This window comes from Sus scrofa, chromosome 7 (assembly GCF_000003025.6).
Source record: "Sus scrofa isolate TJ Tabasco breed Duroc chromosome 7, Sscrofa11.1, whole genome shotgun sequence".
Taxonomy (NCBI): Eukaryota; Metazoa; Chordata; class Mammalia; order Artiodactyla; family Suidae; genus Sus; species Sus scrofa.
In genome coordinates this window covers 12,272,972-12,286,655 of record NC_010449.5, presented here as the reverse complement: position 1 = coordinate 12,286,655, position 13,684 = coordinate 12,272,972, and the positions used below count along the sequence as shown (strand labels likewise).

The following is a 13,684-nucleotide window of genomic DNA, read 5'->3' as shown; positions in this document are numbered from 1 at the left end:
GACCAAAAGCAAGGTGTGACGGCTCAAGCTTTTGCTTGTATGAGTATGTATTGACTGCAATCGTCTCCTCCATCAGGTGCCTTATTCATGGTGACTTCTTTGACCTCGGGGGGGGGGGCGTGGGGTCAGGAGGAATGGTCATTTCACAGGCAGTCCCTCCATATAAGGTACTGGCCAGAGCCCTTCAGGGAAGACGGTCCTGGCTCCAGCTCCTAGGATCCTGCTGGTGCTTCAAAGCTCCAGGAATGTACTTTGCCTTCCAAAGCTGCGACCCCTCCAATGCCCTTCCCTCGATCCGCCAATTATTTGTAAAGTGCTTTGTCCCTTTATCAAAACCAGTTCTCCACAATAGAGGTTCAAACTTAAAACCTTGAAAGAGGAGTTCCCGACGTGGCGCAGTGGTTAACGAATCCGACTAGGAACCATGAGGTTGCGGGTTCGGTCCCTGCCCTTGCTCAGTGGGTTAACGATCCGGCATTGCCGTGAGCTGTGGTGTAGGTTGCAGACGCGGCTCGGATCCCGCGTTGCTGTGGCTCTGGTGTAGGCCAGTGGCTACAGCTCCGATTGGACCCCTAGCCTGGGAATCTCCATATGCCGCGGGAGCGGCCCAAGAAATAGCAAAAAAAAACAAAAAAAAAAAACCTTGAAAGAGTAAATAAACGCATGCTCCTGATAAAACAGTCCCTTTTAGACAATCTGACGTTTAGAAAAGGTGCAGTGCATGCACACATACATACACGCACACACACACACACACACACACACTCACACACACTCCATAAGTCTTTGGCCCACTCACTTGTGGATGAGTAGCCTGTGACTGCAAAGGTCCCACCACTGAGCTCAGCCATGGGGTCTGACTCAGAATGCCTTTGCTTTTGTGACTCCACCCCCCACCCCCCAGCAAATGCGCTCTGCTCTTTCCTGGATGGGCCAAGATCTCCAGAGTTCATAAGAATTCGCGGATGTGCTGCAGAGAAGAAACCACACATGGGGCCCTGCCTGCTCGCTCTGCTGGGGGAGGAGCTATGAAACAGACAATGCAGGGCAGAGAACCTGGACTGCAGCTTAACCCAGTGCAACCCAACATCACGTAACGCTTCAGGACCAAGGAGTCTGCTCCCGACTACCATTTACAGGTCATTTCCAATGATGAGTCCAGGCATCCTTTCATGCTCTCAGGAGGCAGAGCAGTAGGGGGAAACCTTGGCAATCTGAGACACACAGTTACTTTCACACGTGAACAAACATGCATGGCTGCAGGGAGTTTAAAAAACAAACAAACAAACAAAAAAAACCAATGCTCCTTGAAGCAGACACATGCACCTGTATGTTCACTGCAGCACTATTCACAATAGCCAAGACAGGGAACAACCCACATGTCCATCGACAGATGAATGGGTTAAGAAGATGTGGTATAAATACACAATGGCAGACTACTCAGCCATAAAAACGAACAAAATAGTGCCATTTGCAGCAACATGGATAGAACTAGAGACTCTCATACTAAGTGAAGTAAGTCAGAAAGACAAATATATGATATCACTTATATCTGGAAGCTAATATACGGCACAAATGAACCTTTCCACAGAACAGAAACTCATGGACTTGGAGAAAAGACTTGTGGTTGCCAAGGGGGAGGCAGAGGGAGTGGAATGGACTGGGAATCTGGGGATAACAGATGCAAACGGTTGCCTTTGGAATGGATAGGCAATGAGATTCTTCCGTATAGCACTGGGAACTATGTCTAGTCACGTATGATGAAACATGATGGAGAAGGATAATGTGAGAGAAAGAATGCATACATGTATGCGTGACTTGGAGTTCCCGTCGTGGCTCAGTGGTTAGCAAATCTGACTAGGAACCATGAAGTTGTGGGTTTGATCCCAGGCCTTGCTCAGGGGGTTAGAGATCTGGCATTGCCACGAGCTGTGGTGTAGGTCGCAGATACGGCTTGGGTCCCAAGTTGCTGTAGCTGTGGTGTAGGCTGGCAGCTACAGCTCTGATTAGACCCCTAGCCTGGGAACCTCCACATGCCTCAGGTGTGGCCCTAGGAAAGACTAAAATAAAATAAAATAAAATAAAATAAAATAAAATAAAACAAACAAGTGTAGGAGTGACTGAGTCACTTTGCTGTACAATAGAAAATTGACAAAACACTGTAAACCAGTTATAATGGAAAAAATAAAAATCATTTAAAAACAAAACAAAAAAAAGTGAATATTCTAAGGATCACTAGTTTTGTTTTCTAGGAGTGTTACGGTATTTTAGCAGAAAAGGCATCACATGACATGAGTGGAGATTCGATCTGTGAATTGTCAGCAGCACTTTATCCTAGAAATACTTGCCCGTCCCTAAAAGAAGGGTCGGTCAATCATGCAGGCAGTGGACAGAGAACCCAAATCAAGCACCAACTATGAACCATGGACTGTCACAAACTTCATTTTTCTATTCAAACACCGCAAGAACCTGAGGCTGACATTGTGTAGGTGAGGAAAAACCGAGAGGGAGGCTCAGAAAGGTCGCATGACTTTCCCAAGGTCACACAGCTATAATAATGATAGAACAAGATTAGACCCATCAGCTCCAAAAATGTCTAAAACCTACACACCAAAACACGAGCAGTGGCTATCTTAAAATGACAGTTCCATAAAAGCAAAAATGAACAAATGGGACTTCATCAAATTTATGCACAGCAAAGGAAACCATAAACAAAATGAAAAGACAACGTACGGAACCAGACAAAGTATGTGCAAATGATGCGACCAACAAGGGCGTAATTTTGAAAATACACGAACAGCTCATTCGACTCAGTAACACAAAAGAAACCCAACCAAAAACTGAGCAGAAGACCTAAAGAGCCATTTCTCCAACGAGGGCATACAGATGGCCACAGACACAGGCGAGGATGCTCGTCATCGCTCATTATCAGAAAAATGCAAATCAAAACCATAGTGAGGTACCACCCCAAGCCAGTCAGAATGGCCATCATTAAAAAGCCTACAAGTAACAAATGCTGGAGAAGGCATGGAGAAAAGGGAACCCTCCTACACTGTCAGTGCAAATGTAAACTGGGGCAGCTGCTATGAAGAACAGTATGGAGGTTCCTCAAAAAACTAAAAATAGAGTTGCCATATGAACCAGCAATCCCACTCCTGGGCCTGGGCATATACCCAAAGAAAACTGTAATTCGAAAAGACACATGCACCCCTATGTTCACAGCCTATTCACAAAATAGCCAAGACATGGAAACAACCTAAATGTCCACTGACAAATGAATGGATAAAGAAGATGTGGTACACATATGCTATGGAATACTACTCAGCCATAAAAAAGAATGAAATAATGCCATTTGCAGCAACATGGATGGACCTAGAGATGATCATACTAAGTGAAGGTAAGTCAGAAAGACAAATACCATATGATATTGCTTATATATGGAATCTAAAATATGACACAAATGAACTTATCTACAAAAGAAAAACAAACTCACAGACAGAGAGAACAAAATTGTGGTTGCCAAGAGGGAAGGGGCGTGGAGGAGGCATGGATTGGGAGTTTGAGATTATCAGATGCAAACTCTTATATACAGAACAGATAAACAAGTCCCTACTGTACAGCACAGGGAACTACATTCAATATCCTGTGATAACCCATCATGGAAAAGAGTATGGAAAAGTACATATATGCATAACTGAATCACTTTGCTGTACAGCAGAAATTAACACACTGCAAATCAACTACACTTTTTTAATAAGTGTTTTAAAAGCCATGGTATTTCTAGTAATCTTTATTTCCTTTATATTTCTAACTTTTTCTAGGCTAAACCTACTGGTTGGGGGAATTTTTCAAGCCTCAAAAAAATTTCTTTGCATGACTTTTGCTTAGGCCTTTGCAAATAATGGTCTAACTGTTCCTCAACTACTACATTAAAATCAACCAAATTAGAGGAAATGTGCTGATCCATCCTTCTTTCTGTGCAGAGGGTCAGGGAGTGGGTGTAGACAAGGAGGGTTTGGGGATTCCTCTGAATCAGCTCCACCTCTATCATTCCCTCCTCAAACTCAATAAGCAGGCTCTCATGCACTGATTAAAATGTTGGCTTTGAAAAAGAAAGTATGTGTGTGTGTGCATGTGTGTTTGTGTGAGAGAGAGAGAGACTGGGTCACTTTGCTGTACAGCAGAAAATTGATAGAACACTGTAAACCAACTATAATAGAAAAAACAAAAATCATTATTAAAAAAAAAGGTTGGCCTTGAGTAGAGACAACAGTGACCCCGGCCAAACTCTTCATAGAACATTTTTTAGGTCCTGTGAAGCACTGCCAAGTCCGAGCCATTTTTTGTATCAGTGGGCAGTGGACTCATCTGTTTGTTTAAATCCCTTCCCTTCCTCCAGGTTCACCAGGTCCTGACTCTGGAGGACATGCGTGGGGACCCTGTGGGCAAAGGACGAGTTATCAGCACAAGTTAAGCTGAGGTCCCCCCATGCAACGTGGTGGCAAAGGCGCTGAGCAGGGGTCCTGAGCCAACCCTGCACACTTGGCAACTTCAGCGAGCCCTTCGCCCTCGCAGTTTACACATTTTCTCAAGGGCAGGAGTGGAACATTGGAGATGAGCAGACCTCGGGTTGGGTGCAGGCTCTGCCCTCTATCAGCAATGCGATGCAGAAAATGCTACTTAAGGTCTCAAAATGTCTGTCTCCTCATGGGGTGTGGGGGTTAATTTCACGTGTCAACTTGACTGGACCACAGCAACTAGATATCTGGTCAAACACTGTTCTGGGGGTTTCTGTGAAGATGTCTGGGGATGAGATTAACACATGAATCAGGAGACTGAGTAAAGCAGACTGCCCTCCCTATGGTAGGTGGGCCTCATCTAATCAGTTGAAGGTCTGAACGGATCCAAAACACTGAGCCTTCCTGACTGCCTGCTTTTGAACTGGGACACTGGGTATTGACTCCAACTGAAACACTGGCTCTCCCTGGCCTGTGGGCCTTCACAGGCAGACGGAACCACACCATCAGTTCTCCTAGTCGCCAACTGACCCTGCAGATCTTGAGACATCTCAGCCCCATCACTGCACAAACCAATTTCTTCTATTAAATCGAGAGCTGCACACCCACATATACATGGTATGGGTTCTGTTTCTCAGGGAACCCTGATACACCTGTCCAATTACAGTAACAGCTACCCCTACTTAGATTGTTCCAAGGACTAGAGATTATGTGTGTACCGTGCCCAGAAGATGCTCAATATATGACAGAGATTGCTTCCTCTAAAGCTGTTTCCACCTTTAGAATTCTCTCCTTTGTGTCATGTTCCCAGCAGATGACAAGACAAAATGAACGGGTCACACCTTCATCTTCGCCTCCCCAGGGGTATCCTGGATTTCTCGGCCCTCTGCCTCTCAGAAGCCCACATGGGCCACAATAAAGAGAAATCTGGTTCGAGTCCAGCCTCTCAAGTGTAGCTGATGCTCCGTGCTATGACTTCCCTCCAAATTTCAGGGGCACAGCCATGTCACTTCAGCAACAGAAGTGTAAATGAGACAGCTGGAAGAAAACGGGACAAAGTGGCAGGAGCCAAAGAGGTGATGGTTTTCCAGTGGGTTTGACTCTTGCTAAGTGGGAGATACCAGCTTGTTAATCCCATTAGACAATGGGGCGGGGGTAGAGCGGGAGGGAAGAGCTGCTTTGAACCCCAAGACGTTTGGTGGTTAGAAGGAATAAGCTGAACTCAAGGGTGCGGAAGCTGTTTAAGCCTACGAGCCTCCCTGGGTCTGCTGAGTTATGGTGCCACAAGGAACTCCCGGAAGCTTGAGAGGCCTAGAACAGAGCCTTCCCGGAGGCTTCGTGGCCCGCTGATGCCTTGATCTTGGACTTCGGGCCTCCAGAACTAAGACAGCCTGGTTTGAGTCCCCCAGTCCGGGGTGCTTTGTTACACAGCCCAGCAGGGTGACTGGTGGCCCTCTCCTTTCTTCCAAGCTCCCCACAAATGTACGTCCTGCCACCCACCACCTCCGGCGGTGGTTATTAACTAGACTTATTACTACTATGCTGCCTCTCTCACCACAAAGTAAGTAAGGAGCAGGGCCCATCCCTCTGCTGAATGTCACCGCTGGGACCATGCTGCCTGGCTCACCCCTCAAGCCCACAGGATGCCAACAAGGCTCCCAGACCCCTCCCCAGCCCTGCTCCGACACTCACGGAGATAATGTGCCCCTTCAGGCCATGGGCCGAGTCCGCGCACTCGATCACGGCGCTCAGCTGGGGGTAGCCCACCCCGGTCTTGGTGCGGGTAGTACACACGGAACCTGGATGAAGGAGGGGGGTGGGGGGGGGCGAAGAGAGATGGTTATAAACCAGCAGAGCACAACACAGACTCCAACATGAAAGTTCCCGTCAGGACTCAGCAGGTTAAGAACCCAGCCCTCGGTATCCATGAGGACGTGGGTTCGGTCCCTGGCCTCGCTCAGTGGGTTAAGGATCCAGCGTTGCCGTGAGCTGTGGTGTAGGTCGCAGATGCAGCTTGGATCCCGCGTTGCTGTGGTTGTGGTGTAGACCTACAGCTGCAGCTCCGATTCAACCCCTAGCCTGGGAACCTCCACATGCCCCGAGTATGGCAATTAAAAAAAAAAAAAAAGCCTCCAGCACTGCCACACAGCCCAGCCCCAACTTACTGGGGCTACACTTTCCATGGTGGAGGGAGGGGCGTGGTAGGGCTGCCCCGCAGCTCAATGGAGGTGGTTGTCACCGCCACCGTCTGGCCACACGTCCCCTCAGGGCCTCACCACCATTCTCTGCGGATGTCCAGGACATTCCACTCTACACCTGTCCCTCTCACTCTCCCCTACGATGTCAGCTCCCACTAACTGACTGTGTTTAAAACGTCATCTTTCCCACCTTCCTTCACTTTCCACATGACCACAGGGAACCTCAGCTTCTTCCCGTGACCTTGCGCTCTCTTGACCTTCAACTTCAGTCACACTGCTAACTTCTCTCAGCCTCAGTGCCACACTTCCAAGGTGGAAATCAAAGCCTTTGCCTCGCAGGGCTGCGGGGGACTCAACGGCTGCAGGATGAAAACCGTGCAGGCTGCCATGAGGGCCCGAGTCAAGGGCACCAGCACTCCGGGCACCCCTGCAGCCACCCTGACCTGGCCCTGGCCTTCTGTTCCTCACGCACTTGAGGTCATCTCTCCCCCACCCCTGGTACCCCCCATCCAGCCTGGACTCTCAGGTCGGCTTCCACTGCAGGACTCACACCAGCCACCTAGAGGCCTTGACCCCCGCAACCTCTGCCCTCCCCATGGTCAACGCCGGGCCTGGCTGCCCATCTGCAGGGGATTAGCCCAGCCAAGTCATACCAAGAGCACCAGCATCTCCAGCCGGTCCCCATGCTCAAACCCCGCCGCCACCCCCCCAGCAGGTGAGCGCCAGCCCCAGCATCACCTGGATCAAGCTCCTCCCCCCATCTCCTCCCACCCCTGCTCCCCGCACTCCAGCCACACGGACCTCTCGCTCCTCCCTTAGGGATCCTCTATACACGATGCTGTCTCTGCCCACGCGCGCCCCCCTCTGAACCAACCCCCTGGTCTGGCCCTTTCTCATCTTTCAGGCTTCATCTTAAATGTCATGGCCTCAGGGAAGGTGTTCATCCCCACACTTGCTTCCAGAGGAGTATTTGAATAATTATTTGTGCAGGAACCCAGGATCTGCTTGCTGGAGAGAAAGCTCCACGGATGTTCACAGCTGTTGATGTGGCGCTAAGAACAGAGCCTTGCGCATAATAAAGGTGCTGGAAAGAGTGGCCGTGAACGCCAGAATGAATGAGTCATCCACGGCCCTGTCTCCACTGCTTCACCACCACCACTCATGCAGCCCCGCCTGGATGTCTGGTGGTGCCCGCCCATGGGGCGCCCTGTGGCGGTACAAAAGCCTGGGTGAGCTCTCACTGCCACCTGCCCCGTGCCTCCTCTCCTGTTCCCCACCACCGCCAGGGGTCTCCCAGCTTCCCGAAAACCTCTCCCAGGGGTCCTTAGGGACAGGATAGGAGAACCATGGCTACACCCCCAGACCTGGCTCCAGCAGGGAAACCCGGACTGGAGAGCCACCTTCTCCTGCATCTGGCTGCAGGGTGGGACCAGCTCCTTATGCCACTCACTACCCTGGGGCCAACGACCCTTCCTCTCCACCAAGGCACCCCTGCTGTAGATGGGCACTGCACGAGGCACAACTGGAGTTTCATGACCTCTGATTCTGGTCCAGAATGCCTTCCTCCTTTCCCACTCAACCACCAGATCCTGCGGAGAGCAGGGACGCCGGCTGCTGGGCCCTGGAGCTCAGCACAAGGGAGGGACAAGGTGTGGGAGTGGTCTTGACTAACCCCCAGGTTGAAAGGAGAAACCGGGTCCCTACTTCCTCCAGGCCCAGGAGAGAGGGATCAAATTTTTTTTTTTTTCGGCTTTTTAGGGCCGCACCTGCAGCATATGGAGCTTCCCAGGCTAGGGGTCAAATCGGAGCTGTAGCCGCTGGCCTACACCACAGCCACAGCAACACGGGATCCAAGCTGCGTCCTACACGGCAGCTCACGGCAACGCCAGATCCTTAACCCACTGAGCAAGGCCAAGGATTGAACCGAGTCCTTATGGATACTAGTCAGGTTCGTTACTACTGAGCCACAACGGGAACTCTTTCTTTTTGGGGGGTGGGGGGGGGTGGCGTTTTTAATGGCTTTTCCCCAGTTGCCAGGAGTTGTTCTGTAAGAACCTTTTTTTTCGGCTGTCATTTAGATATACAATACCCAGTGTTTCTATGCTAAAGAATTCGTGAAATGTAAGCATCCTCTCCCATCAATTTGCAGAAGTGGCTCCAATACATTAGGCTCAAAGAAAGCCTCTTACTCCCTTGCAGCACCTCTGCTCCAAAGAGACAGCCTGGGAGGCGCGCAGCGACAGTGGGAGCACAATACATCTTTGGAGTAAGAGACGGTGTGTACAAAGAGGATGTACGTGAAGAAAACAGGTGCAGCTGGAGGCTCGAGGCTCCATCAAGAACAGCCAAGGGCCACGAAGACTGCTTCCGTACCTTACGTCAAGCACAGCTCACACCCAGCACCACAGCAACTGGGAGACAATACTTATTTGATGAAACAGGTGACTGGTGCATGCTCTGCTTTAGGGGAAAAAAAGTCTTCCTGGTCTATTATCAGCCTATTTGGCTCCACCACAAGCCTGGTCATCACCGCCCATCCTAAGTGGGGAGTGAGCTCTGTAAGCAAGAACTGGGCTTCATCCTCGTTGACTTTTCCTTAACAACGGACACTCAGTAAAGACCACAGCTGTCTTTCCTCTTGCTCAAAAGGTTACAAAGTGGCTTAGATGAATGGCAACATAAGAAGCCCCATCCCAAAGCTCCTGGTGTGTTCAAAGCTCAGAGGTTTTCACGAGCCTACAGGGCACTTCTTCCCCAGGTGTCTCTTAGTGTCCATTCTAGGCCCTCAAGGCTGACAGCCAAGGCCAGGTCACAACACAGCGATGCCCTCTGCCGCCTGGCAGCATCTGCCCACACTCTCTTCTTGTTCTGGTTTATGGTTGGCCTCCTTCTTGGGAGTGTCTTCTGAGTGGTCAATCTTTGCTGGTTTTTATTCCCAACTGAAAATGTCTTTCTTTCCTCCGCTCCAATTTTTGTGTTGGGTTAATAACAGATGTGCAAGGAAGGCTTTTAAAGCGTGGCAATGAAGAAATTAAAACTATGGAAGCTCATGCTCCTGTCTGGCCAAAGGGGACAGCCCACACCAACTGGCCCAAAGAGAGCCACCCAGGACGGGGTAGGAAGGTTCCACCTCGTTCCTCCCCTCAAAATGCCAGTGATGGTCCTGGGAGACAAGGCCTGGGAAGATGCAACAAAATCAGAGATGCATGTGTGTCGGGTGAGGAGTCTAAGGCGCTAACTGTCTAGGCCATGGGTCAAGTTCAAACGTGGCCTCAGTCTATGTGCCATGATTAGGGTCCCTCGAACATTCACAGAAACTTGAGTCATTCACGTCCATCATCTGTGCCCAGATTCTTCACCCCGGACCTTCCTCCTCAAGGTGAATGGGATCATTCAAGAAATCTCATTCTTTTCTTCTAGGTTAATATTCTGAAACCGAAACCTCACCTTCGAACCACATTCAAGCTCATTCAGAACTTCCCCAGAGGCATCAAAGGAGCTCCATGATGTTTCTAAGCAGGAGCCTCTTTTGACCAGAAGCCCAAGGACACTTTTCCAAAAGAAACGTGCTTTAAACTCGTGGATGGATCATGTGCAGGTTCCTTTCTGAGCATCTCCAGTCGCCAAGCCCCAGACCCCAACGATCCCCCCACAGACCCTCTGCTGAGCTCCCATCACATCTTACCTGGTCCGACTCCCACTTTGATTATATCTGCTCCAGAAAGAATAAGCTCTTCCACCATCTCTCCCGTCACCACATTCCCTGCCTGGGACAGAAAGAAGACAGTTGGTGATCATGAACTGCTCTTGGTGGGACAAAAATGAGTGATGGAGGAACTCCACACCAAACACAAGGATGAGTATGTTCTGAAGCCACTGGGCAGCTGGAGGACAACAGGGGGAAAAAATGGGAGAACCCCACAGACCAATCCCCGAATCAATTTCAAGTCTGAAACTGGTGAGCTAGAGTATTCTACAGGTTTTCCTTCTTTTCTATTAACAAGAGCACAGAACCGTATGATTTTAGAACTTCAGGACACCTTAGACCATCTAGGTCAGGGCTTGGACATTTCAGTGATGGACAAAACAAAATCTTACAGAGAACCTGAATACATAAAATAAGCCATGAAACACTCAGCAGATTAAAATCATTATTGTTCATAATGTGTAAACCTCCTGAAACTTCTGTGAAACTCCAGGAACCCAAGATTAGGGAACTACTGGTCAGCTCACAGTTGGGAAAATACACTGGTATCCTACCCTAGGGTCAGTGGTTCCCACTGAGCTATGACAGGGCAGACAAACCCTTAGGGACCAACAGCCCTAGCAGGTACTTTGTTATCAGAACGTGAAGCTGTGGTCCTAAGAATAAACACATAAGCCACGAAGTGGCAGAATCTAAAACCCAAAAGGATGCATCTGCTTTAAAAATCATACAGGGTCTTTCACTGCAGGAATCTGGGAACACAAAACAGCCCTTTTCATTACCACTTGGTGCCCTGCGGATTCTTCAGCGGGTACAGAGGATACTTGGCAAGATGCCTGTCTGCATTTTCACAACTGTGCAAAGTCTTATCTGGGGAAATGTATCCCCTAGCTCATGCCACTGATTTTCTGGCATTGAAGCCCCACGTGTCTTTTTGCTGAATTGATTCCCAGAGGGAATTTCTCTTTTTCCACCCAAAGCGGTTTTTCACTTTGTAGAAAAGGATCTTGGAAAAGGGTGATGAGGAGGGCTCAAAGCTACTTTAATCCCAACAGCATCTGACAATGGAAAATGATAGAAGGCCCAGAAAAAGGACAGGAACATATGAGAATATAGTATCTGACAAAGGTGGCATTACATGTCACTGAGGAAAGGACCAATATTTCAATAGACAGAGCTGGGGAAAGGGATATTTTGGAACCAGATACAGATTGTCACTCAAACTTTTCACCAAGATAAGCTTCAGATGGACTAAAGAGTTCAACTAAAAGTTGTCTCCTTCTAGATGTAGAAGAAACCTTTGAATATTTGTAATAAGCGCAAAAGTGGGAAAAAAAGTCATAAAAATAGATCTACATGAAAACAACAAACCTTTGTACATACAAACACACACATTCATCATCAACAAAACTAATAAGCAACCGGGGTGGACAAAAGTATCTGCAAATGACAAAGAGTTTCTAACATCACCAGAGCTTTTCCAAGTTTATAAGAAAAAGGCTAACACCTCATAAAGTAACTGCCGAAGGACATGAACTAATGAAAGAAATAAAAAGGGCCCCGAAAACACAGGAAAAGTATTCAACATTGCCAGTCATCAAATTTAAATGCAGATGCCAGTGTGGCACCACTTTTCACTTAACACATCATCAATGATTACAAAGACTACACACTGGGAGTTCCATCGGCTCAGCGGTAACGAGCCCAACTAGTATCCATAGAGATGAGGGTTCGATCCCTGGCCTGACTCAGTGGGTTAAGGATCTGGCATTGCCGTGAGCTGTGGTGTACGTCGCAGACGAGACTCAGATCTGGTGTTGCTATGGCTGTGGTGTAGGCCAGCAGCTACAGTTCCGATTCGATCCCTAGCCTGGGAACCTCCATATGCCGTGGGTGTGGCCCTGAAAAGACAAAAAAAAAAAAAAATCTATGGCCCATCCATGTGCTGTTTCGAGATTAGTTTGACTCCAAGGGAAAATGCTTCGCACTTTCAGGACACTGTGAGGGAAAGAGAAAGAAAAGGTAAACCAAAAATAAGCACGTGTGTAGATGAAAACAGATACCAAAATTCTGACAAATTATGTCTGGGTGAAGGAGTATTCTGACTTTTATTAACAATTCTTGCTTACAAATCTCCAGATTTCACGGGAGAAACAGCATTACTTTTTTTTTTTTTTTTTTTTTTATAGGGCCACACTTGTGGCATACGGAGTTCCCAGGTTAGGGGCTGAATCAGAGCTACAGCCACCGGCCTACACGCACAGCCACAGCAAAGAGGGATCCAAGCCCAGCCTGAGACCTACACCACAGCTCACAGCAACGCCGGGTTCCTTAAGCCACTGAGCAAGACCACGGATCGCATCCTCATGGATCCTAGTTAACCTTAACCACTGAGCCACAAAGGGAACTCCCTGCATTACTTTTATAATTAAATGTGAGAGCTTCTGCCTTTCTTTTTTTTTAAAGCGCAGGATCAGCATGAACTTTGCACCTGAAAAAGAACTTAGTAGGAACCCAAGAAACAAGATGCCCTCATTCTTCCTCCCTGGTTGACTGAAAAATTCAAAATAAATTTTTAAAATGAAATTAATTAAAAAATTGAGTAGTTAAAAATTTTAAAAAGAAGCTACTATAAGTTCCCTACAGGGTTTCATTTTCATTGTGGATTTCCCCTCAATCCGCTGCAGCCTACAAACCAAATTTTTGTTGTTGTTGTTGTTTTTTGCTTTTCTAGGGCCACACTTGCAGCACATGGACGTTCCCAGGCTAGGAGTTGAATCAGAGCTGCAGCTGCCAGCCTACACCACAGCCACAGCAATGCAGGATCCGAGCCTTGTCTGTGACCTACACCACAGCTCAAGGCAATGCCAGATCCTTAACCCACTAAGCCAGGCCAGTGATTGAACCCACAATCTCATGGATACTAGCTGGGTTCTTAACCCACTGAGCCAGGCCACTGATTGAACCCACATTCTCATGGGTACTAGCTGGGTTCTTAACCCACTGAGCCACAACAGGCATTCCCATTTTATTTAAAAAGGGCCCACTTTACACCAAATAAGTTAATTCAAATCAGCTCAAGATATACAGCGGAAATCAGTACAACACTGTAAATCAACTTTCCTTCAATAAAACATTTAAAAAGGTGAAAGGAAAAAAAACATCAGGTCAGGATGGACATACCAGGTACAATCATGTGAGGTCACAGTAAGTCTAAAAGTCTGGAGGAAGCTGGTGGTATTTTGAGAGCCCAGAAGCTCCCC

General features: G+C 48.2%; 1 protein-coding gene across 3 annotated transcripts in view; it reads right to left on the bottom strand.

Moving 5' to 3' along the window:
- The window catches only part of GMPR (guanosine monophosphate reductase), a 44,410-nt gene that overhangs the window by 12,147 nt on the left and 18,579 nt on the right, over positions 1–13,684 (bottom strand). For all 3 annotated transcript variants that reach the window (XM_001929120.7, XM_013977450.2, XM_021099781.1), the window contains exons 5-6: positions 10,401–10,482; positions 6,210–6,316 (exon numbers count right to left, since the gene is read on the bottom strand). In XM_001929120.7, coding sequence (XP_001929155.3) covers positions 6,210–6,316; positions 10,401–10,482 — 189 coding nt within the window. The remainder of the gene's footprint in view (positions 1–6,209; positions 6,317–10,400; positions 10,483–13,684) is intronic.